The sequence below is a fragment of the Patagioenas fasciata genome, chromosome 2, assembly GCF_037038585.1.
Source record: "Patagioenas fasciata isolate bPatFas1 chromosome 2, bPatFas1.hap1, whole genome shotgun sequence".
Lineage (NCBI taxonomy): Eukaryota > Metazoa > Chordata > Aves > Columbiformes > Columbidae > Patagioenas > Patagioenas fasciata.
Genome location: NC_092521.1, coordinates 90,343,448 through 90,369,230, shown reverse-complemented (window position 1 = coordinate 90,369,230; position 25,783 = coordinate 90,343,448). Strand labels below are relative to the sequence as shown.

General features: G+C 40.5%; 1 protein-coding gene across 2 annotated transcripts; it reads right to left on the bottom strand.

The window, feature by feature from the left end:
• Nucleotides 1-1,053: 1,053 nt before the first annotated feature.
• Nucleotides 1,054-23,661, bottom strand: RIPK1 (receptor interacting serine/threonine kinase 1). Of its 2 annotated transcripts, XM_065832457.2 has the most exons (12): nt 23,489-23,661; nt 18,802-19,013; nt 17,011-17,164; nt 16,404-16,541; nt 13,843-14,071; nt 12,847-12,996; nt 11,515-11,591; nt 8,247-8,328; nt 5,427-5,987; nt 3,696-3,767; nt 2,834-2,986; nt 1,054-1,937 (listed from the first exon to the last, which is right to left on the bottom strand). In XM_065832457.2, the coding sequence occupies exons 2-12, from the start codon at nt 18,951-18,953 to the stop codon at nt 1,651-1,653; spliced, it is 2,055 nt and encodes a 684-aa protein (XP_065688529.1). In that variant the 5' UTR covers nt 18,954-19,013; nt 23,489-23,661; the 3' UTR covers nt 1,054-1,650. The 2 variants fall into 2 exon arrangements, with proteins under 2 accessions (XP_065688529.1, XP_065688530.1); XM_065832458.2 differs by lacking the exons at nt 16,404-16,541; nt 17,011-17,164; nt 18,802-19,013; nt 23,489-23,661 and adding an exon at nt 15,755-15,946.
• Between the last annotated feature and the right edge of the window lie 2,122 nt (nt 23,662-25,783).

The following is a 25,783-nucleotide window of genomic DNA, read 5'->3' as shown; positions in this document are numbered from 1 at the left end:
TTAGCATGTTGCTAAGTCATACCACAGTAATATTTATTACTATTTTATACTGATAAACCTCAAGATAGCCTCAATGGCAAATATGGATTTTAGCACAGATTAACAGTAAATATGTAAATGCTCCAGCATCTGGGTGGATGACATAATCATTGTATTGATTTCTGCTAAACCCTCCATTTTGGGGGCCATTTCACTATTGCCTTGTGCTAAGTAGGTTTAAAGACTACAAATATGTTGATGCTTGCTATGATTCCAGTTTCATTTTGCTTCTACTAAAGGGTGGCTGCTGCATCAAAGAGCAGAAATCCATTCTAACTACTCTTTTTTAGATTGTTAGGGGTTTTTTGACAATAAGCAGAAGCTAATGAACACTTTTTCTAAAGCATAAAGAATGATCTGGTCCAAAACATCTGCTGGAAATATTTGTAGATTTGATGGAAGCAGGAGGAATCAACCTTCACAGGAAGAGTTTGGCATAATTATTCTTAGGACACAAAAATTTACAGCTCAGTAATTCTTTCATAGATCTTGCATACTGAGATTATGTTACTACTGTGAAGTTAGACTGACAATGAACATTCCCAGGCACTGGGATACCATCACCTACGCGACAGAGCTATTCCAGTCTTCCCTGACACAACTTCAGCACTGTGAAATAGCCCTTGCACAAATTTTTGGATGTTTTAAGAGTCTGCTATCCTGGCAGCAGGCTGCAGCATGCCAGTTAATCTCAGCATCCAGGAACATTCCTAGGCACAGTTAATTTTACTAGTCTAAGTGCAGCCCCAGAGATTCAGGAACTAGTAATGCTCTGAGCCTTTTGAATGAATAGGAGAATGCACCTTCTGTCACGTGGTAACAAAGCACTTTTCCCTTCCCAAAGCTCTCTGTTCCCAAGTTTTTACTTTGGATTGCATAATGATTGAATTTATTTTTTAATTATTTCACAAACCAGATGAGAGACTTATAATGTAAAATATTTTCTAACAAACAATGTAAAAATCTAATGCAATATTAACCTGTGAAAGAAGAATATTTTATCAATTAAATAAGTTTAAAGACAAAAATCATTTTTGCTTTTATTTACACTATTTTTTTTTGCATTATTCCAGACATCTGTATTTAATAAACAATATAAAAAGATTTTAAAAATATCATATTCATTTAGCAATCTGGGATAGTACCTTTGTAAGTATTGGCACTTCTGGCAAGATTTAAGTTTATTTTGTTTTCTGTCCGGGATTTTCAAGGAGTCAGTGTTTCACATATTATTACTGATATATTAGCTTTTCTGAAATGACACACTTGTTCAGACCTGAACAAGGGTACCAGCATGTTTCAGGATAGAATCTAGAAATTTTGTATAACACCTTCTCCTTCAATCAATATTACTATTGCATTTGGTGGTTACTAATAATTTTATGCAGAAGGAAGACGCTTATTTTCTTTTATCCTCTGGAAGACCAATTGTCTTGACATAAACTTCTTGATTTACGGGAGGTATTCACTGAAAACTGCTTGGCAGAAAGAATGTGTTCCAAAAAGTCTGTGCAAAAAGGAGAGCTCCAGAAAGTCTGTTCAGAATTATTACTTGTTATTGGAAGGCCTTCAGGAAAAAATACCCTAATTTCCTCCCAGTTCTCAGTCAACTTATTCCTCATTGATTTGCATCAAACCAGTAAGGAGATCCAGTCTGTGGCAGCCAAAGAGGGCTTTGGCAAGCTTTCCAACAGTGGCGCCTTTGGAGCCCTCCCTCATTACCCACTTCTGCAGCATTTGGTAAACTTTTTCTTTTAGTCCATCTCGTTCACAGTCGTGATCAATTTCTTCAATCTCGGGATCAGAGAAGCCCAGTTTACGAGCACAGTGCTTCCACTGTTTAGCCAAATTTTCTCTCACTAGATCCAGATGTTTCTCAGTCAGGACAGTAGCATTGTCTGCAAAAAGAAAGACAGTATAAGCAAATGGCATTGATTAACATTTCTTCTACTTTTTGCGCTATGGCACCTGTCTTCTCCCAACTATTTATTGGTAATATCAAGAGACAGAATTTTAGTGACACAAACAGAAGTGGGTTTCATGGAGGCAGTATTACCCAGTGATGCCAGGAAAGAAATTCCCAGTCGCAACACGTGTATTCACAGGTCAGTTGCTGGACTTGGTTTTTGATCTGAGGCTATCATAATTTGTCACTTAAACCTGCAAAATTGAAAATCTCCTTCTTAGAGTTCTGATGTCTGTATGATATGTTCTATATTCTGAAACACTACTTAAGAATACACAGGGATAGTTTAATTTGGTATTGACCAATGAAAATAAATTAAATTTAAAAATCTTCCTACCCAGATGAAGTGATCATGTCTACAACCCTGTCAGTGTTCAAGAAGTGTGTAGACAATGCTTTTAGATACACAGTTTAACTTTTAGGCTTCCCTGTGTGGTGTCAGGTGCTGGACTTGATGATTTTCATGGGTCCCTTTCAACTTGGGACAGTCTATGATTTAAACTATAACTCAGGTGAGGACTACCAATCCTAGCCTTGCTTCTACCACTTTGAGTGTTGTTATTTCTCTTGTTCTTGATGCATATACATCCATACTTGTACTGATAAGAGGTCATGAAACTACAGGACAAATGAGGTACATGGTATTACAGAACAGTATTAGCACAAACCCCTACTTATTTTATACACAGTTAAGTATGTATTAGAGAGGGATTCAAACAGCTGTTTCTCAAGTATGAGAGGGAGAAAGCTGTACTACTTTCAAGCCGAATGATTCTCAGATAAATATACGAGGAGAATACATCAAAACTAAGGAGATATTTCCCTTACCAAATATACCCATTGCTTCATAATGCGTATAAACTGCTTCTGTAGCAACAGGAGAAGTGCTGATGTGCTGATTTTGCTCTTCAATCTTCATGTGATTGTAGGATCCAATTTGAATTCCAGAACTGTTAGTTATGTTGTACTTGACTGAATCTTCTGTATAAGGGAATTTAATACAATTTTATAAAGAAATTTTACACTTTTCTTCCTTGTCACATGTGGCTCATCATCTAAAGACTGTAAGGGAAACCTGGGATTTCAAGTTTTCTTTGTGCCTGTAAACCACTTACAACCTGGACAAACCTTACAAGGGTTAATTAAAGAGTTCAGGGTGCTCCAAACAACACAGCTTGAAAGGAGCATATATTGCAATGCCTGAGGAACAAGACAGCATTTCAGGGGTTTGAAACAGCTAAACTGCAGAGACCAGTGCCCCGAGGAAGGCTGATCAGTGTGAAGCCTGCAGCTAGAAATTTGTATTAAAAATCCAAAGTGAGAAAGGACAGATGTTCCAAAGGCATATGTGGTTCAGGAGTTCGGTAGCATCACAGCAACTTGACGTTTAAACCAAGGAGGTGACTGGTTTAAGCATACATGAGATCTTGCAATGCCTTTATGTTTTTAAAAACTCTTTTACATAAAATAAGATGTTGTCATTGATCAATCAAATACACGTTTAACATTGTTTACAGGTCCTGCTAGAGATGGGGATTATTTTACATACCGGTACTGATAACTTCAGCTATGGTTAGAGGTATTAAAGAATAACAAATTATTTCAAGATCCTGAAGTTTTTTGCTGTACTGATCAGGATGCAATGCATAGCCTGTTAGCTACCAGGACAGATGAAGGCTACAGCACTTACCTGTGCTTAGTCTGGATGCAGGAGGATAATATGCAAAAGTTCCCTTTGTGAAAGAAGTGGAATCCTTGTTACCTAAACAAAGAGGGAAAACAAAAGGTGCCAAAAGTATTATGTAAATAAAAAAGCAAATGTACTTAAAAATGACTGCTGTATTTGTAACAATATGAGTACCTAGTTTGTGCTCTTAAATACAAAGAGATGAGAAGCTTTTTAATTAACATGACTTTATCTCCTTGAATAACTCTACTTAAAGCAATGACCTTGTTGTGGTTTTGCTCAGTGACTAACAGCTTTGATCATCCTTGGATCCCAGGGAAGGCAATGAGCTTCCACGTGGGTGTATGAATTCCTCTCTAGCAGATAGCCATGTGGGACCACAGCACACCACAGTTATGGACTGAGCTGCCTCATGTCAGGCACTGAAACTGGAAAATTCCAAACTCCCAAGTGTGCTCCTGCTGCTGAGACTAATTGCAGTTTTTATTAACAGGATGCTTGTGCCCGGCTCTAGCAAAGGTACAGGACACAACTGCATCTTCTGCGGTACCAGAGATGTAACTTCCTGCCCAGGGCAGGAATCAATCTGGATGCCCACAGCTGAGCTCTGTAACTCATGATAGGGCAGGAACAGTGACTGGCTTATGGGCACCCAACAAGACAATGGAAGCTCTTCTGCATCCCAGCCTGATATCTGCTACACTAATAACTGTTTCCTTTTTTTCTTTTGAACAGAAGACTTTATTAGCTATGTTGACAGTTCTAATCCCTGCCTTCTTACATGACAGCTCTCAGATTTATTTCAGTAAATGAATTCACATAAATCACTAATTACAGCCTCTGCATAAATAATTTAACAGAGTAACACCTTTTGTAGCACTCTGTCTGTGAATGGCTAGGCATCGCTGATTTTTTTTTTTTTTTTGGTGATACTATCTGGAAAAGAATGCCATACTAAAAATATCAAGCATTCAGAAGCAGGCTAATGTATCTCACAATACCTCTAGTTCCTAGAAGTTACAATTTATAGGCCTCTAGTTACCATTTATTTATACTTTTTGCCAGTGCTCAGTGTTCTCTTCCTCCTTTGTCTCATACCTTTCTACTCCACAGCTCACTAGCAAATACTGACAGAAGCTCCCCATCAGCACCAGGTACAGCCCTCTAAAGAAACCAGTTAAGAGCCTCAGTTCCCTGCACTCAGGAGGCTCTTCTCATGCTGCAAATCAAGCTAAAAATACCCATCTTTTTTCTGAAATGCTACAAATGTTGTTTCTGCACAAGCAGAACCTATGGTATGAATGTTACAATTTTGAGAGACAAAAGTTTTCCATCGCTTTCCTAGAATTATTGCTAGCAGCTCTTGGTTTTGGTAGCTGCTGTAGCATTATCTGCTGTCTGCTTTTAGATGGTTGGTAGCTGAAGAGTTAAGTATTGGATCTGAAGCTCCTCTATTATGCTGATACTTTATAAATGGTTCACTTGAAGTTGACAGCCAGAAATCAGTGAAAGCAGCATAATGAAGTCAAAGCTAGAGTATTTTAGTGACATGAATTAACCTCAAGTAAACAAAGAGAACTTCACGAAATAAATTCACCTTTGCTATATCACAGATTAACTGTTAGCAATAAGCAGGTCATTGTTACATAAACTACAAAACACTCTTGTCCACTTCAGTTTCAGAGAACAAGTGTATTTTTAGAAACATAGGTGTTGAAGGAGGAGGAATCTCACCCATATCTGCGTCTGCATTCTTTGGATACCAGTTTATGTTGGTCTGTGATGGCAAGTTTGGGCCAGATTCAGGCACAGGAGGTTTACTTAGGCTAAAGGTACTGGCTGGATGCAATCCATAGAGAGCCTCTGTGTTTCCCCTTGGAAAACTGTTACGGTTTGGCTCAAAAATATCTACAGTTCCCTGTTTTGGTGTTATTGCATCTGGTTGTGGCCAATAATACCGATTAGTGTTTGATCCCATTTTGTCAGCTCTTGGATACAGCTCACTCTGTTGAGGAAAACCAAACGATTTTGCAAAGGGATCATAGGAAACTCTTCGTCTCCTTTCTTCCTCTCTCATGTCAGGGGTGTATGCTACAGGTGGAACTGCTTTATCCATTCGGCTCCCGAATACATGGTAGTTGTATTCACACTGAAGTTTTCTTTCTAGGTTATCAGCATGTGTAAATGAGGTCTCACAGCTCTCAACAGGCTGGTTCTCAGAGGAGGCAGCGAACAGGGCTTCGTTAACCTGGCTGGTCATGGGACCTTGAGAGCTGTGTAGAGAATTAGGCTGATCTGAAAGGGAGAAAAATTACATATTTGAAATACATCCAAATGCAAGTATATAACTTTTTGCAATGACACTGTAGAATCTATTATGTAATTTACCTTTAATATTATGATAATATATAAAATGTGAAAATATATGTTACTTCCAGCATAAACTGTGTTTTATTTTACAGAATACTTTTACTGAGAGTATTACTGATTTTTTTTTTTTTTTTTTTTTTAATATCTAGGAAGTCCAGGCTTGTTTAAGTTATTAGTTTCAAAATCTCACTTAGTCATGTGGTGCCAGAATTGCACACTCTGGTTATAATGGCATCAAGTTCTCAACCACTGAAAAAAACAGTTTGTGGAGGCATATGTAGGGTCTGATTTACTAGTGTGTCTCAACCAGCATTAACTGGAGTTTAATTAGTGCAAAATTGGAGTGTAACAGGATGGAAAATAACACCACTGTAATAGCTGTTATTTCATACAGCACAAATAATTTGTCATTAAAGTCATGTTTGCAAATGATTATGTAAAATACCCCATCCGCGTATTTCATGATGCATCCTAGTTTATTTCTCATAGTCCTCAAAAATACATTTTCACAAGTAACATCCACCAGATGAAATAGTGTGTGACATCTACAGCTTTCAAACTAATTCTTACTATCGAAGGAAGCTCTACTTCAGTCTTGAGTTATGATCTGGATCATGCTGCAGCATTCCAAGGCTAAACAAGAATGTAAAAATCTGCTTGTTACTACTTATTCTTGTGTTTCTAAGGGTAGGTCTACAGTTGCTTTCTTAAAAAGTTCTGAAAGCTTCATAGTAGTCTAGAAAATGTGGTACATTGCCTAAAGCAAGAGACCCTTAAAGACCACTGTAAAATTGGAGTATATGTTTGGAGTGTATGTTTGTGCTTCTATTTTGCTCAGATAATGCCAGTGAACTGTTTTGTGGTTTTGTTTGTTTGTTTTCCAAACGCAAAAATTCAGTCCATATGAGGCAGGACCAAAACTAGTTCCTTTTGACGGCTGATGTTAGTACACCTTCCGTCTGACTTACTCTGCTGCTTTTGTTATTGCTGCTGGAGAGGGAGTGGGAGGAATAAGCTAATACAGAAACAACCTCATCAAAAGTGACAGCTATTAGCAATTCAGTATTAGTAAAAACTACATGGCATCCATTCTTCAGGGCACACTTGAGATGTATGAACAGATCCTGTGGGATATCTTTCACTACTGCTGTGTGAGTAATGCCCATTGACTGGAGAAAAAAACCTGACTTTGACTGACAGGCTGTCAAGATAGTATCTTTCTGCAGTGTAGATTCACAATAAAGCATTTCATACCTAAACCAGAAGACCATCTTAATCTGCTGCAGTCATATATGATTATTTCTGCTAAGGAAATGCAACTATACTAATTTAAAAATATAACAGTGGGGCTGCTCTACTGAGTCCATCAGTTCTACTGAAGAACAGTTATGGCAAGCCTAGCTTTGGGGAAGATTTATTAGTTACATGTTACAGGTTAACATCATTAATTTAATAATGTCTTTCAGATGCTGTGAGAAAAGTTAGCAGGACTGTTTTTCTACTGAATTTGATATTGTTCCTTGTAAATCAGCGTTGCAAATATGATCCTATATCCTTTGCCATTAAGAAATTTTGGTAAAAGAATTCCAGATACACTACTACAAAACTGTATTAGTGAAGCAGCTCTCTAGAAAACATGAAACATGCAACTCATCCAAGATTTTTAGAAGATATGAGAGAAAATTCATCTATTAGTACTCCTCAGATAGATTCCATAGAGCAAGATCATAAACAAAGCAATATGTTATAATTATGCACCCTGGTCCTATTCAGAGCATTCACAAGATAGGCTAGAGTGGGAAAAAGAAAAATCTTCATGAAATTAAAGCCTACAGTCGAAGCACTTGGCATGACTGAAAGGATGGGAAGAAAGATCAAATATGAAGAGTAATTATCACAGTGACCATTGAAAAGTCTAGTGTTAAATAAAATTTATTGGAATAGGAGAGGAAAGCAGAAGCATGTAAAATTAAATGGGTTCAAACTGTAGATTGTGGAAAATTTGAAACAGTAAGTATGACTTCAGGGAGCAAATTTAATCTCTTCAGTGATTACAATTCTCTATGAAACACTGAACAATTGAGTTTCTCCATAATCCTTTAGTGGTGAGATTACTTACTCTGTACATTTACACAACTTTATCTTTGGCAGAATACACAGAATAATGATGTGCTAGTGACTTACCTACTTGACTGCTACTGGTATCTTCTGCTACAGCATCTATTTGAAGGGACTGCATGCTGTTCAGCAGATCATCTGATTCTTGCTGCATGTAAGGAAGAACAAATGATCAAGTTATTATAGGCAAAAGCTTGACCACAGGGAGTACCTGTAGGGTAGGATGCAGCATAGCTTCTCAGTGAAGTGACCTGAACAGATTCCGTGAATCTGTGGGAAGAGATCCCATACTATTACAGAGAGCACAGCCTGATAAAAAATACCCATTACGTTGCTACAGGTGGACAAAATCCTTCCTTCAATGAAGGCAGGAAGGACTGCAATGCAACTGCAATATATATTATAATACTCTGAGTTGGCCAAACGATACCCTTGTATACCAACAATCATAACAGCATGAGCTTAATCCAGACAGAAAGATTTTGGTTGTCTGTCTTGTACTTATTGACTGGACTTTCTGCAAGCAATCTGTGTGAGAGGATGCTGCTGAGGTAAAGGTAGCAAATGTGCATTCTGTTTTGTGGATTTATATTTAGTAAGTATATTCATCAACAGGAAAGAGGCAAGGAAGAAGATTCACATTCTCAGGTATGGTCACATTGACTTTTATGAAGAGTATTACGAACAAGGAGTTCAGAGCAAATCTTCACAAAGATACAGTACAATTTCCCTTCTGTACACCCTTATCCTCATTTCACTGTGAGTGAAGGCAAAATCCATTCCTGTTCTATTCTTCTGATGTTCCCATTATTCAGAATTCACTGGAAGTGAAAAAAAAAATTACCTGGAAAAATTATTTCTCAGTTTCCCCCATTACTTCTAAAGTAATTTCTAAAAGTAGGGTTTGTTTTGTTGTGCGTATGTTGTTTTTTTTTAATTAAATGCAAGATGTACTTTCACAGATTAAAAACAACTACCATCTCTTCCTCCCAAAAAAATCTAGTCCCTTGCGAAAACAAAAGATGACATTCTAAAGCACATTATAACCTTAGGGCCTTAGATTTTACTTGAGTAACTGAACTGCTTGAGCATGGGGGTTGGACCAGATGATGTCCAGATGTCCCTTCTAACCTCAACCAGTCTGTGATTCTATGGTCCTTATAGTCAGGATGCTGTGGACTCTGCTTCCGTGATTGCTGATGGGGGGATGGGGAAAAGGCTGTGCCCAAATCCTCTAGCTCATGGTGCTATGGAAGCTGTATTAGTAGTTCACTGCACTGACTTGCCTTGGATGCTGTATTCACATTCTGTGCCCTGATTGGAACAAATGCTTTACTTCCTGAGAAAGTAATAGACACACAGTCCATTTTCTAAATGGTCCTTTGGTCCATTTGATTTGAAAGGTATATTTGCAGAGAGCTAATGCAGCTAGTATAATTGGCCATGATTGTGATTTGGGGCTGCTATCATAAATTAGGTGTATATACTTCATGTCATGAGTTAAGTTTGGTCAAATCAGTCCAGCAAATCTGCTTCACCTGTTTCATTTTGCAAAACTCTATTGCTTTTTTGAACAGTCACTGGTGCTTCATAAACATCACATGTTCTCTAAACCAGAAACTTTCATTTCCACAACTGTAGACTGAGTGACAGAAGGAAGCACTTTAAAGAGTAAATGAATGGTTTCACAAAGGATGTTGTTTTTATTCTCTTAGTTAAAATAACTGGGTATATGCTCTTCTGACACCCACTTCCCTGCAAAGATTAAGCCCCTAATACCAGGAGTTCTCACTGATAGCTGTCAGTACTACTGAGTGAATTAATAAAATCTGTGATTGAAAGCTTCCATAATCAGCCCAATTGTTCAAGAACTTCTCATTCTCTTATTTCCAGTCAGGAAATAATTCTTTTTTTCATAATTTACAAACCAAGCCAGAAAAGTAAGAGAAGCCAACTTGGACACTCGGGAAACACATGCAATTTCAAATTTTCCCTGTTGTTATTACTGTGGTAAAGCTTCCTGGTCTCAATCAGTGTGGGACTCATTAGACACTGCCTGAATGCAACACTGAAATTACCAATAGTCTACAGAGTTTTTTACGCTTCTTCTACATCAGATTCTGCCACTTTTGAATCTCTAGGAATAGCATTTTATTTCATGAGTGAGATTTAATGGAAATATGAGGAGCTTTTGCAAAGTATTAGCATAGAACCAGTGTCCCTCAGGTGGGAACAGACCTTGGAGGACCTCAGGCTGACCTCTTGCTCAAAACGGAGTCACTTATGGGATCAGAGTTGGTAGCTCCGAGCTTTGTGCAGTTGTGTGTTGGAAGTGTCTCATAATGATGACTCAACAAACTCCTTGGGTAACTTGCCCCACTGCTTGGCTGTCCTCATGGGGAAAAGTTGTTTTTTTTTCCTTTTACATCCAGTTTGAATCTCTCTTATTTCAGTTTATGCCCACTGTCTCTTGTCCTCCTACTATGCACTGCTGTGAAGAGCCTGGCTCTGTCTTCTCAAAAAACTCCACATAGGTAGGGGCAGGCTGCTATTTATGTACCCCCAAAACCATTACATGTCTGGTCTCAAACAGCCCCGGTCCCTCAGCCCCATCTCATATGGCAGGACTAAAAAGTGCTGAGCAGGTCTGCTGCTGCCTGTGACACTGTTGGCACAGCCTTGGACGCTGGTGGCCCACCTGATGCCCAGGTTGCTGCTCACCACCACCCCCAGATCCTCCTCCGCGGCACTGCTCACCAGCCAGGCAGCCCCATGCTGGCACTGAAGTCAGGGGTTACTCCAGGTGTAGCACATTTTATTTTTGCTTTCTGAATTTCACACTTCTGTCATCCCATTCCTCCCATCTGCAGCTGGCAGCCTTGCCCTTGTGACTGTATTGACTGGTCCTCCTAGTTTGGTGTCACCTGCACACCATATGAGACCATGCTCCGTCACTTCCCTGTGGTCACTGATAAAGGACTAAACCAGGGAAGGTCCCAGTGTAGCAGAAGCAAGCACTACTGCAGTTGTCACTGGCCTCCAGGTGAAGTAGAACCCATTATCTGCTGCCCTCTGAGACTCACCTTCCAGCCTGCCCATCCAGACAGTAACATCCAAACTTGGACACAAGAATATTTTTGGGAGACTGCATTGAAAATCTTCCTAAAATTGGGGTAAATGGCATGCACTGCTCTCACCTCATTCACAAATCCAGCAATTTTATCACAGAAGGAAACTGGGTCAGTCAAGCATGACCAGTCTCCATGTGGCAAAATCTGGACATAAGTGGGGTTGAGGAGAACTGACAATATAAACTGTTTAGAAAGTTACTTACTTTTAACTCCTTCAGATCATCTTCAATGCTTTTTCCTAGATTTTGGTAGTAAAATGGCTTGTATCTTTGACAAATTTCTGCAAAAAGAAAATAATTAACTGAATGTGGTTTTCAATGGAAAATAAGTGTGATTTATACTGCTAAAATTTTTGATGGATAAGGGTTGAATAAATACTTGTATGAACTCAGGAAAATTGTTCACATGGCTCATTGAGCCTTAGTATAGTAACAAGAACAGGATGATTTCTATTTTTTTTTTTTGGTTGTTACGTTGCTTTTTAGGATCAAAGCTCTCTGTTTATGATCTGTGACTGACAGCTCCTTTCCTTGACTTGACTGGCCAAAGGATTGGTTGCCACATTTTAAGAAATGAAATGCATTCAATTGCATTCAGCTATCTGATAAACAAATATCCCGTCTCTATTAACAACAGAATTGCTGAAATAATCTACAAATGTGAGAAGTATCAGTAGTTTGCATATGGGAAAACTAGAAGCTAAAACCCAGTGCAAGCATAAACTCAATCCATTAGCAGTAGATTATGCAGGTTAAATACAGAAACAGTAGATGAGTTTCTTCTGGTATGCACATTTCCTCTGAGTACACATGGTTGTTGTATATGAAGCTCTTGGTGCCCCTGTCTTAATCCTCAATTTCCTGTTAAACGTAGGAGTTTTTTTGGTGGGTTGGTGTTTGTTTTTTTCTTGTTTTGTGGTGGTGTTTGTTTCGTTTTTTTTTTTTTTTTTTGGCTTGGGGTTGTTTGGTTTTTTTGGCACTACATATTGAGACAGAAAGAAGACAAAAGAGGAGATAAAGACTTCTGAATTATTTGCTGAATGCTCAAAGTCTCCTTCCCAGACCATTCAGTCAAGACTTTTACTGACTGCAAGCGATTTGGGAACTGAGCATACAAAAGGATGATTAGTTAGTCAAAGGCTGTTGCATTGCTCACGGAAGGCTAAACTGGGACAGCTTTTGAAGCTAGCTTCAATAGGGTATTTTCTCAGTCACAGCCATGATATACTATGTCCCTTGATATTAGCTTTTCTGTCCATTTCAGCAGGAAGATTATGCTATGCTGAAGGCAAATTATCAGCTGGTATAAAGTGTCTTAGCTCCATCCACTCACTAGTATTTGTCCAATCTCTAAATGTTGGACCAGATCCTATTTTTAGTCAGGGTACAGGGAACAGGTTTTACTGGGCATGTGAATTCACACTTCTATTTTCAAAGCAAAAATTTATATTTTAAGAGGAAAACACTGATTTGTTTTGCTGCATTACAAACTATTAACAGATACAAAACAAAAAGCATCCCAAAGCAATGCCTTACCTGCAAAGACTGGCCGTTTCTCTGGCTCTTGCTCCCAGCATTGTTTCATTAAGTCAATAATTTCCACTGGACATTTATCAGTGATCTCCTCTATGTCTGGTCTGTTGCCATTCATGATGCCAAAGCAAATCTGGGCTTCATTTATACCATCTGAAAAATAAAATTTCCTATCAGATCCTGATCACGGGTTTTGCTTTCTTTCTGTAGGTAGAACTAGTGAAGCAGCTCCTTGTGCATTTGTGGATATGTAAAAGAAGATTTCAAAGAAAGATGCCTGATTTACAGCTAAAAATCCCTCACATTGGTGAATCTGGATCCACCGTCCTAATTTCCAAGGATTAGAGATTTATTTTAAGGTTGATGGATTTACTTCTATATGCAAGACACGCCCAGTGTGAGTAAGGGTAGCAGATTTAGCTCTCTAGAACCTGAATCTCAGTTATGCTCTGCACTGGTTATGAGCACAAAGATGGCCACACAGGCAACATTTAGCCATTTAGTTAGCAAAAGATCCATTAAAAATTATAAACATGTTACTCTGGAATTCTGCAGCCTGCTCCTATTGCTCTACATGAGTACATTGCTGCATGTTGAGAAATTCACACCACACAGCTGAGAAGCAGTAACTGGCTGTGGGACCATTTCTGTTAAAAGAAAAACCACACGTAACTAGACCACTTCAGGAAATAGCGTAGATCAAAGTTTTCATCCTGGCCTGGGCAAAGTTTGTCTAATTCTGTCAGTGAGTGCAGATTTATGCCCACACCGTGTGGATGTGAATAGATTTGTTTCACGCCTGCATTTCAATTCAGACTTTCTTGCATCATTCCTGACTTGTAAGCATCGACAACTAATGCCTCTTAATGGCCATGACCTGCTAAACTGGTGCTATTTTTGGGCACAGGCAATTTAGTCTACTGGTCTTAATTTTGTAGTTTTAAATGCTTAACATTTGTAACATAATTTTATGATAGCATCCTTTTGGAAGTAACTTACATTCGTATGGCTCTTTGTTAGCAAAAATTGCCCAGATCACTATGCCGAAGCTGTAAACATCTGATTTCTCCACAGGTTTTACATTAACACAGCGTAAATGCTCTGGGGCCATATAGAAGAGAGTCCCAGCATTGTTCTGGCAAGTGCTCTTGATTTGCTTCTGTCGGACAGTCTCTTCTTTGGTCAGCCGACTCCAGTTCTTAAAGGAGGCAACACCGAGATCTGCAATCTGAAAAATGAGACAAATCAGAGCTAGTGCTGTGATGAAGAGGAGATAAACAAGTATTTCATGCAGTGTTCAATTTTATAATGAATAGCTGGTCTAAAACAGCTCATCTAAAAACGAAACATTGCAAACATGCAGCTATGAGAAAGGAAAACAAACTATTTACTGTTTCATGGGGTTTTTTTTGCCTAAATAAAGTATCACTGCCAACTAGGAACCATTAGGATGAACCTTCATTATTAACTTAATCCCACTTGGAACAATTCCACAATGTAAAGAAAAAAGAAGTTTGGTTTTGCTCAGATTGACAATCACTTTCAAGATCCGCTTGCAGTGCTTGTTGCAGAAGACTCATATGAGAATAAGCTAGGATTCAAATCCAGAAGTAATCTGAGATGGGCAGATATCCCTCCTCCCTTACTGCCCATTCCACTTAGAGTCCATTTAACTCAACTTCCTTAGATCTTCCTATAGAAAGAGAGAGGAAGAGGATCTAAAATGATGTGATGTGTATGGCAAAGAGATGTAGAAAAGGATGGAGTAAGTTAGAGCAGGGATACCTGGGTACTGTGAGCTTGACAAGGTGACATTACTGAAACCTTACAGTTCCATTTTACAATTAGACTAATGGCTGATGGCAAAGAAAGTAATCCTTCACTCCTGTTCCCACAGCCTCCTGTTATGTGCTCCCTCTGCTCCTCCTGTTCCAGCACTGCCACCTACCTGACACTGGGAAGACCTCGTGCAAGGTCCTCAACCAGTCTGCTGAACCAAGTGCTCCCCAACAGAAGGGTAATGCTGCCAACAAGGCAAATCGTAATCTGCTCCTTTGGCTGCCTAAATCAGGGCAGGGTGGTCAGTTTATAGCATCAGTGCTAACACAAGCGAACAGGAGGTCAACAGGAGAGGGAAAACAGAAGAAAATGGGATTGCCTCTCTCGCCCATAGGCAGCTGTCAAACTGAGTCATGTAACAAAATCACTTCAGATAAAACAAGATGACACCTTGCCTCACTTCTAGCTCACTTTTCTTTATCTCTTTTTGTCTCTAACTAGCTTATTGTTCCTCTTGGGTTTCTAAAGCTTTGAGCTAAATTTAGAGGTCATGTATTCAGAGGAAGAGGAAAATGTGACATCCTGCTGAGGAAAAGGAGTCCAAGTTCATGTCTGCAAGTGAGAGGAGGTCTAACGTGATTGAGGAAGATATAAATCTTCGTATATTTGCAGTTTCCTAGAACAACTATTTCCCTTTATAAATATTGTCGATGTTAGACCCATTCAGGCAGACAGATCATAGAACAGCTGCCCTAAATTATACTTTTGATCAAGCTGCTTAAGGAAGTCTTATCTGATTCTGAATTTCATCCTGGGTTCCAGTTCAGTTTGTCATTCAGTGTGATGATAGCCTAGTTTGGTCCTGTCCATATAAGCAAGCTGAAACCCAAAAAAACCTCATCGAATTTACATTTAAAGCAGATTGTGATTTTTTAAAAAATTTTATTTGTGGCAAAAATTATATTTTATACCTCTTATCTGCAAGCTGGGACTGGGACTTCCTACTGTATTAACCTTGTCAAACAGCTTCTCACTAATTTATGTGTGAGAAATATCAAATATCAGAGCTCTCTCAACAGGAATTTATTCTGTAGTTTCAAACTGTAATGGGGTGATTAATTCAGCAACTCACCTTGACCAGAGAGGACATTTCATGAGGACTGCTGCATATTCTACTGAGGTTTACTCAGCAGTAGGCTGTGTATCTATGTGTATTGATCTAAAACCCCACTAAAGTTAATAGAAGGGCTTTGGAACAGGCTTGTAAACCATTCGTTGAAGTAGTCTCCTGCTGCTTTTTTTGTAGCTTCTGGCTGTCATTTTAAAATGATGACTAAGGGAAAAAGAGGGAGACAAAAGACGAAAAGGTAATAGGCAAAAGAAGGAAAAAAAGGAGGAGGTAAAGACAGAAGGATAAATTACAGCAATAGAGGACAAAAAAAGTGATCCATAAGTCATTCTACTTTGCTTCAATCTCTACGTGTTAAGGTTTATCCTTTCTAGCTGTTTTGTTATTTGCAGTTCATTAATTCTCAACAATGTTATTCATTTTTTAACAACCTTAGTAGATTTTTTTCACATTTGGGGGAAGATCATGCAAATCTCAGGTTTGGAGATTGTACAGGCCACCATAGTTCAGTGATCCACTGCTAACACACTTAGCGATAGCTCGGTAGACCACAAAGGCGTTGCTGTAGCAATGAGGAATACTAACCAATGCAGCTGAACTAGGTTCTTCAACCCAAATCACCAGCTCTCTCCAGTTACGTTCTAACAAGTACCTTAATGTGGAAATCCATGTCCACAAGGATGTTTTCTGGTTTTAGGTCTTTGTGTACGAAGCCTTGCTCATGCAGATAAAGCATTCCTTCTGTGATCTCCAGCACGAAACGCCCTTTCACTGACAAAGGCAGTGAGAGCTAAAACAAAGAACAAGAAGTACTATCTATTAAAAAATGCTACCACAGCCATCAAGTTAAAAAACAGTCTTTAAAAAAGTTTCTTCTCAGTCACAGGAGTACCTCTGTTCAAGCTATGGTAAAAAAGAACTACGGTCCTTCTTGGATTTAATTTTTGCATTAAAGTAATTTGAGAGTCATTCCATATTTACAAAAGCATTCTTCTTTAGCAAGTTCTCCACATATCCCTACAGACACTCCTATAACTTTGAACCTGTAAGTGTGGTCTGCTCATCTGTGATGGGCAGGAAAGCCATAGTTGTCCCCTGCCATCTCTAGAGAAAGCAGGGCTGCCCATGACTCTTCAATACAGAAAGGAAAATGAGAAACTAAGGAGTCCATTCTCTGGAGATGGCAGTAACATCCTGTCCCTTTCAAGCATCTTATCAACTCCAAGGAATGGCAAGGGATGAAGCAATTCACTGCTCACTTTCTGTAGCACTTTCATCATGTTCCCCCGGTCCACATACTCCATCACAAGTGAGTAGTTTCCATCTTCCAAAATTATACCTAGTAGTTTTACAACACGGTCATGCTGCAGTCTGCGCATAATCCTGCCTTCTTCAAGGAGGGAAGCATTATATCTGTAAAACAGAAATGACACTGAACTTAAGGTGCCCGGCTAGAAAGACCATAGGGATGAAAATGCTGTTGATTCATAATGAAAACTATGGCCAAAAATGTCGACATCCCCAGAGCCACTGTAAGATGAACCATACCTTCAGCTAGTTTTAAATTCATAGAGCTTTGTTCATGTCAGGTTCTATTCTCTAAGTCTGTACTCAAAGGCCTTGCACAAGGACTGTCTGCTCAGCCTAATTTTAAGGCCTGCTTTTCAGAAAGTGTATTTGTGGGTGCAGTGCTGGTTGTGTTATTTCCAAATCCCTGAACTGGGGTGAGATCAAGACAGGGCAGGGCTGAAAGAGCCTTTGGACAATGATCAAGACACACTCTACTACTTCTTGTACAGGAAACTACACAGGTCTCTTTCCCAAAGGGCTGGTATTCATTCTCACATTCAAAATGGATTTATTACAGGGGATCCACCCACATACTGGATGATAATAACATTTACTAATGATTACTGGTCTAGGATGAACTCAAAGCCTAACTCTTTACCTGGGCCTCAGTACAACCCATCAATAGTCACAGGTATGCAGATTAAATAGAGGAAGGGGTGGTATTTTTACTATTGCTGCTGTTCTAGTCATGGGGCAAAAGGATGTAAGAAAATAGCAAGACTGTGTTGCTTGTTAATGCTTTCCTACCCTGTGACTTAAAAGAAACTGCTTTCTCCCTCTATGTTTCTCTGTAGTACTAGAGAAGAAAATGGTTGGTTGTTTTGTTTGCATTAGGCTCAGTTATAAATTTGCTTAATACTTTTTGGTTCAATACTTCAAGGAATAACAAATTTATGAACCTGTATAGTGAGAAAGTAAAGCACAAAACCAAAAATAAATCTTGCAGGCTTGTCTGTTTTAACTGTGTTCATCCCAGACTGTCACTACGGTCTGCAAACTAGTAGAATCTCTTAATTTGCTTTCCACTGGCAAAATAAAAACTCTGTTAATTTATTTATCATAACCCAAAGTAGAAGAACATGGTCTTTTGTCTCTCTCCAGTGGATGACTCATGGGAGTTTTAGGATTGTTATGGCTCTAAGGTAGCAGAGCTGCAGTATGACCTGCATCCACTGAAAGCAACAGCTAATTCAATCCTTGAATTAAATCGGTTGGCTTGGCTCACTCTGCATTTTTTCAAGGGAGAGAGGGTTGCAGTTTTTGTATTATACCTGTGGGTTTGGAGTCCTGCTGATAGCTCATGTGTGTTTAGTTCTTAGTGGATACCTATGGTTGGACAATTATATTGAAAATTGATCTGTAAGCTTGAAAATATTGCATGCCCACTGAGTTATTGTATTTCCTTAAGTGTGTAAGAGTCCACTTGATTCTTAACAATTCACAACAGTGCTTATGTTGCAAAAGAAAATAAACTTCACTGGAACAATGAATTAAAACTAAAAAAGTTGGCTCATGAGGGAAAAAGGAAAATTTGCAGGACAGCTGCTAGTATTGTCTTAGAGTGTTTTCCCCACATGCAGGAACTGTAGGATCCAAAGATCTGAAATTATTACACTTTATTTAGATTTATCTCCATTGAGTTTAGAGGATTCCTTAGACTAACTGAAAGATAAAAATCAGAACTAAGATCTGCAACTTACTCAGTGCGCTGGGGTCCTGTATACACTTTTTTTAATACTACATATCCGTGTTTCTTGTGAAAGCATAAAGAAATCGTTCCAAATCCTCCAGCATCTAATTGTTCTTTTTCAAGCAAATCCTGGGTGTTCATGTAGATGTCTTCCAGCGACATGTTTGCAGTCTTTGTGCCTTAACAATTAAAACAAAATAAAGTACCCTTGTGCTTCTTGACCTGTAGTATAAAGGAAGAAAAGTGTCGTTATCAAGCATCTAGCTGTTCCACTAAATAAGTGCCTATGTAAGGAGTGGGACACAAGCGGATACTGTTGTGACCCCTAGGAACAAAGAGCCTCCATTTGAAACTGAAGATGCCATGGTGCTCACAGCATCAGATCTCTAAAGATCACTGTGATTTATCCTGTCAACCCACTTCAGTTATATTAATAATAAAGTCAATGTAAAACCATTTCTTTACCTGAAGATCTCAAAGTGCCATTAAGAAATAGTTTTTATCCATATAATATGCAGTAGATTGGTACTGTCCCTACACTTAACGTGCAAAAACTGAAACCCAGAAAAATCAAGGGCCACGATCCCCAAAGCATGTAGTGTCCAATGCTTCTGATAGGTGTCTCACTTTCTGACTTGCCTGAACATGGGCCTGTCAGGTGCCCAGATACTTATGTAACTCCAAGCTTCTTTTAGCCATCTTTGAAAATCTAGCTCTACAGAGTTTGCTTGAAGCTTAAAACAAACAAACAAAAGGTTTCTCTGGATGTTGAAAGAAAGAACCAAGCTTCCATGGGAAACTTATTTTCATAGGTCTCTTGAGTTTAAGCAAACAAATGGTAGGAAGGACTGTGGTGGGGATATAATGCAACTTCTTCCCTGCCCCTCAAGAAGAAAGAGGAACAAAGAAACTGTGAAGGTTTGCAGTATCTCCTAAGTGCACCAAGAAAAAGAGAGCTTGGAGGAGTCTATGAAATGGGTAGACAAGTGAATCCCAGTGGATGCCGCAATAATTTTAAGCCTTTGATAAAGCTGTGATGGTTACTTTCCTAACATGTCTCTCAGCAGGTAAAACCTTAAAAGAAATCTAGACAGACAGTACCTTTGGCATATGCCAGCAAGCTGCATTGCTAGCACAGGGACAAGCCACAGGCTCTGTTTGTTGGTTTTGTTTTTTTTTTTTTTCTCCCTGAACTTTTTACCTTAAGCACCTTACATCAGGTAAGGAGTCTGCTGAGAAAAGGTAAAGTCCAAAAGACTGGCAGGGCTGTTCAGTTTCTATTCCCCTTGGGGTGACTACAACACAGGTAGGTACACAGAGCTGGAAGAAAGGCACCATTTCCAAGTTCCACTAGCAGCAGTAGATTGGCTCATTCAGGTAATTATGAACTCTAAACAGTGTAGCAAATTTTTCAGACCAACAAGTGAGTACTAACTCCTGTAAACTGCTTTGCACATGTACCATCAAATCTCTGACTGAAAAGATTGCTTAATGTTGTTATGAACATCAGCTGCAGCCTGATTACCATAGCCTCTTTCTGGAGCCTGGGAACTGCAGAGGTAGTGAAAGCATCTATAGAGAGTAGGTGTCTGAGGGAAGAGAGATGTTTATGTGCAGATTTGGAAATTTGTCTGATCAGTGTAACAAGCCAAAATAGGGAAGTATAAGCTTAATACAAGAAAAAAAAAAAGTGCTTCCTCTTCCAAGTGTGTATCATAATCTCTGAGCCTTTATATCGACAAGGAACTTCCTCTCTACATCTGGAACGATGTGCTCTCTTCAGAGCTTTCTTCTTTAGCTTTTCTGATTTTGAAAGGATGCAAATTTTGTTTTGCTGGAGTGCTAGCCTGTGTTAGGAGCACAGGACTGAGGATATGGCTGCATTCGTTTGGTAAAAAGGTAAGCTCTGCTATGCCTAATACAGTTTTTAAGGAGAAGGGGATTGGTTTTGTTCATTTGTGTTTTTTAATTCCTTTAGAGTTAATCAAATAGCTGGGTAATATATGACTCATGGCAGTACAAAGAATACTCACTGCTTCTCTCACATGTGAGATTTTGTCTCCCTGTAAGTTTCTGGTGGTGGTTCTCTGGCCTTCTTGGTGTGATGCTACTGACTGTTGTGCAGATGAGGTGGATGTCACAGGTATGAAGGCCTGAGTCCACTTGAGAGACTTTAATATAGCATGAACTACAATCTCGCTTCTTTATCTGGGGTCTCCTTTTCAATAATTGGTTCAAAGTCACGTATCTGTGGTAATTTTTCCATGCTAACAATAATTATGTATCTAGGTAGTAGTTATTCTCATAAGAATTGTATGTGCTCTTCTTGTGAATGCAAATTAAATGTGTATTTTTGAATGCTGAATCTCTAAAGTGGCATTGATACTATGTGATAGCTTGGGGTTGCTGTTGAATACCATGGAACTTGAGAAAAACCAGCCCTGCCTAATACTGCAACAACATAGGACATAGTTCCTATTTACTTTGCTAATACCTGTTCCTATCAAACAACATATAATCAGCATAACCAGAAAGCCTGGAAATTCAGAAGAAGTTATAACTTCTGAAACAATGAGACAGCTGCTGAAATGAGTTGGATAACATTAATGAGAGGGAATTTTCTCATAAGGTGAGAGGGAAGCCTCCCCAGGCATGCTTTACTACTAGGATGCTATTACTTTTTTTCTGTTGTTATCAAGTAGTGAGGTACTCTGAGTAAAAGCTCTTTGATCAAATGACTTATTTCAAACTCAAACTTTTTTGTAGGATAGATATCACAGGAAAGCAATCTCTAGCAAAGTTTTTCAGCAAAGACTACTTATTTCATTATACTGTCTAACATGAGATATTGCCTGATGTTACCTGGAAATGTCAGATAACACAGAAATCAAGGAAGGGAGCTCAAAGCCTCAAATACATTCCAAGTTTACTGCTTTGTGTTGAGATACAGTGATTCAAATGGATCCTTAGCACCTATGATACATCAGCACATACACTGTATATCTGTGGTTAAGGGAATGGAAATTTTGTGGTTTGGTTCAGTCTAAACTTACACAAGCTATGCATACTTCTAGAGGTTAATTTGTGCTCTATAAGGTCACCCTCATCTGTATACTTGGTATACAGATTTAAACACAGCAATATAAAGCAATTTTAAAATATACTATTCTGAAGATCCGTATTAGGGCGGGGTGGGTTCATATTTAACAAGTGCCAAAACGTGCTATGAAGACTTTGAAGACTGATTGAAAAAAGAGGGGTTTTGGCTCACAAATGTTTGGGTTTTCTTTAGAGAGGGATAAACGTATAATAACTGTTTTTTTCAACACCATGGTTATGTTCTCCTCTCTGACCCCCAAAGGGCACATAAACTCCCAAGAATCATGACCTGGTCATTAGGTCATATCAGGCCTGATCACCATTCAAAAGCGGTTTGCTCTGTTTTAATAATTTGTTACTGACCTGATGTAGATCTGGTGTGGCCTGCATGGCTAAGAAGGATTGCTGAGGGCATTAGCACAGGAGTTTGGAAAAAGGTCACATGGTAATTGCAGCCCTTTTGGTCTAATCATCCTGACAAAACTTGAGAGATGTTACAGGATATAATCAGAGAAAGTGAAACAGGTTTCCAAACACCAAAACTTGTGGCCACTTAGTTATCAATTAGGAACAGAAGGGAATACAAACAGGAACCAAAGCTGGTATCACTGATACTGGTAACATGAGAAGCAAAATGGAGGGGTTCCTGCAGCTGAAGACAAAAATAGCGCATGTGTAGAAGATGTTTAAAAAGCTATCAGTGCATCTCAAGTCTTGCTGTAACTCTCATAACCCACTCTGTCTAAACCTTTCCCTTCTGGCTCGGGCTTTTCAGTTGCTGCATCTTTTCACTGAGGAAGGATTTTTTTTTTCTTTTGGAAACAGCAAAGCAAGTATCTGTGTCAGATCTGCAGTAGGTTACATTAGGCATTTCCGGGAACGCAAGGAGGAGCCCAAGACAAGGGAAGCAAAGGTATTTCATAGGACCAAAGCAGAGGGAGGGCAAAAAGTAGGGATGGGGGCGCAGCGGCTTGCATCAATACAACCGTGTCACAGTTCTGGTTTAGGACAGCAGTAGCCACATGAATGTGTGTTCATATATGGGAAATGGAGTAGGCTGTCTCGGCAAAGGCACCCCGTACCGCCGCGACTGCCGCAGGAAGGGGCGAGCCGGTGTCGGGTCCTCCCGGCCAGGCCGAGCTCGGCCCCTGGACCCCGCGGGCAGCGCCGAATGCATCCGCTGGCGGTGGCATCGGCAGGAGATGCGGTGTCGGCAAGCCCTGATGTCAGTCTTCTCCGCCTAGTTCCTCGTCGGCCGACTCAGCATGTTCTCCTCCTCCTCCCGGCGGCTTCCTGCCGCCGAGGCCGCCTCTCCGCTACCTCGTAGTGCAGCTTCCCGTCGCTGCGCTCCGGGGCTTCCCCCGCGGCCGGGCGACCCCCCCCAAGCCGCCGCCGGCGTGCGGGATGCACCGCAACCCCGCCGGGTCACCTCGCCCCGAGGCGCGTCATCCCACCAGCCCGGCACCGGCAGCCCCCTGGGATTCGGACCCCGCAGCAACGGCGCTTTCGCGACAGAGGGGTTACGCGGAGCTTTCGATTTCGGCGGGGCAGCCCAGGTTCCCCTCCCAACACCCCCTTCCCCGTCCGCTGTGCCTTACCGTGCCCGCGGGCCGCTCTCCTCCGTCCTGCCGCCTCCCTCGGGAGGACCCGGCGGGGTGCGGGTGCCCCGCGGCTGCGGGAGGAGGTCCCGGCCCACCCAGCCGCTGCGCCTGCTCGGAAGAGGCGGTTGCGTCTCGCTCAAGGGCGTTAACGGTGCTGCTGCTCATGGGGCTGCGTAGTGACTGGGTCTGTGCGACATAACGCACGCCCTCCACCGGGAAAAGGCGTGTGAGCCGTGCCCGCCCGAGCCGGTCGGGCGGCCGTACCCAGCGCCCGCCTGCATCGCCCCCTCCTGAGGGAACTGCGGAGCCGCCGGCACCGAGAAGGAGTCAGCTCCCGGTGCCCAGCCGCATGTGTGAGCATAGTACAACACATGAATGGATCCGGCCAAGTTACCTAGACTGACTGCAGTTGGGGGTTTGGTGCGTGGTGGAAATGCATTTCTTCGTTGCGGTTTTGGTGCCAAAGGGGCAGGTTTTTGTTCAGGAAGGGTGGAGCAGGAAGGAATTTCTGTTTGTCAACAGAAAAACTGTAACAGATAACAGTCCTACCAACAGCTACAGAAATACATAGCCTAAAAGGACAGCCATAAACCCTTCAGTAGATCTTCCTGCTCTACAGAGGTTAGTTGTGTCCAGGGCATCTCTTACAGATTTTATCTAGTTTGTTATTCTAACAACAAAGAATATATAATATATTCTATTGTTGTCATTAGGAAAACTGTTCTGCTATAGAAATAATGGTTAATACATCTTCTTCAGATAGGACTGATCCATTTGCCTTTCCTCCAGTGAAATGATGGCCATGACAAATGACTCCCCTCTTTGCCACGACCTTTCCCTTTCTAGAGAACAGCTGCATTCTCCATGGTGCTCCATGGATGCTGTGGAGTTCATGGCTCAGTACTATCAGGCACTACAAGAACAGCAGCAGCAGATCCACATGGGAGGGCAACAGCAGCCCACAACTTCTGCTTGAGGGAGCCTTTCTAAAACCGGAGGGCAAGCTTGACAGTGATGAGAGAATGAAAATGGTCCAGGTGCCTGGTCCCATTTGCTGCTGGAAACTGAGGCCCCAGACTGTCATAGATCTGGAAGAAACAATGGCTACAGAAGGTTTGATTTAATTCTGTGCTAGGCCCCATGGTGGATTTAATGGATTGGGTTCCACAGCTGTGGAGGACTTCTAAGGCTATATTTTTACCTGTCCTATTCCTGCCACATACAAACAAAACATTAACAAACAATAGAACCCCATTCAGTGTTGTGAGGCCTTTGAGATTTACATGGGTGCACTGGTGTGTAATGCTGGCATATTCTGGCCCTCTGTCCTTTATTTCACACTGAGATGGTCAGCAGTGCAGTATCTGAATTCTTAAACCATCCATGTACCATATCTGCTCTTCTAGGGGAAGACACAGTCTGATTTGTGCCTTTTGCTGGCCAGCATGTTCATCTGCAAGGGGCAGGTGGCTCCTGCCTTCCAGCTTTCCGAAAGGTGCCTCTTTGCAAGGATAGATGGGAAACAGTAATATGCAGGCAACTGCAGTTTTGGAGAGGTAGAACAGCCTTGGTGATCACTTCCAAGCTGAAGTTTTCTCTCTGAGTCTTGAGATGGTTTTCTGCACCTTCTTGGACAAACTGAACAAACAGCTTATTTCCAGGAACTCTCAAAAAAAATCCTGAATGCAATTGTTTCCACTCTATAAGAAAATCTTGAAAACGGAACTGGCATGTGCCCTGGGAATTCCTGTATTGAGCCAGAGAGTTTAATGCTCTGACAGTTTCAGATGCAGGGGCTGATCACACCTACCATAATGAGAAGACTCAGGATGGCTAGCTGAATTGCCAAGCTAAGCTCATCGTAGGCTGAGTACAGACATTTCAAGTCCGTCCACATTGTGAGGTATCATAAGGAGGGTGTTATTAAACCCATGGTCCAAAGAATCTGGGATGTTTGTCAACTAAATAAAGCAAAACCAAATCCAGACGTGCTGTCTCTGCTAGGCCAATCATGCAGTTTTGGTGTTCTGTTGCAAACCCAAACATTACAGAAATCTTTTGATAACATTTTATTTTTGAGGTGTTTGTTTTCTGCTTTTGAGTTTTGCTTTGTGTATGTGGCTGAAGGCACAAAGTAAGATGGCTAAATTTATAAGAACTGTGTGGTGATTCAGTGACAATTTGCCAACAAGCACTAGGCAAAAAAAGATAGATTAGCATTTATTTGTTGGTCTCTAGAAGTCAGTGTTGTCAGTTATGACATTCCTTCTTAAAATGAATAGGGAAAATAAA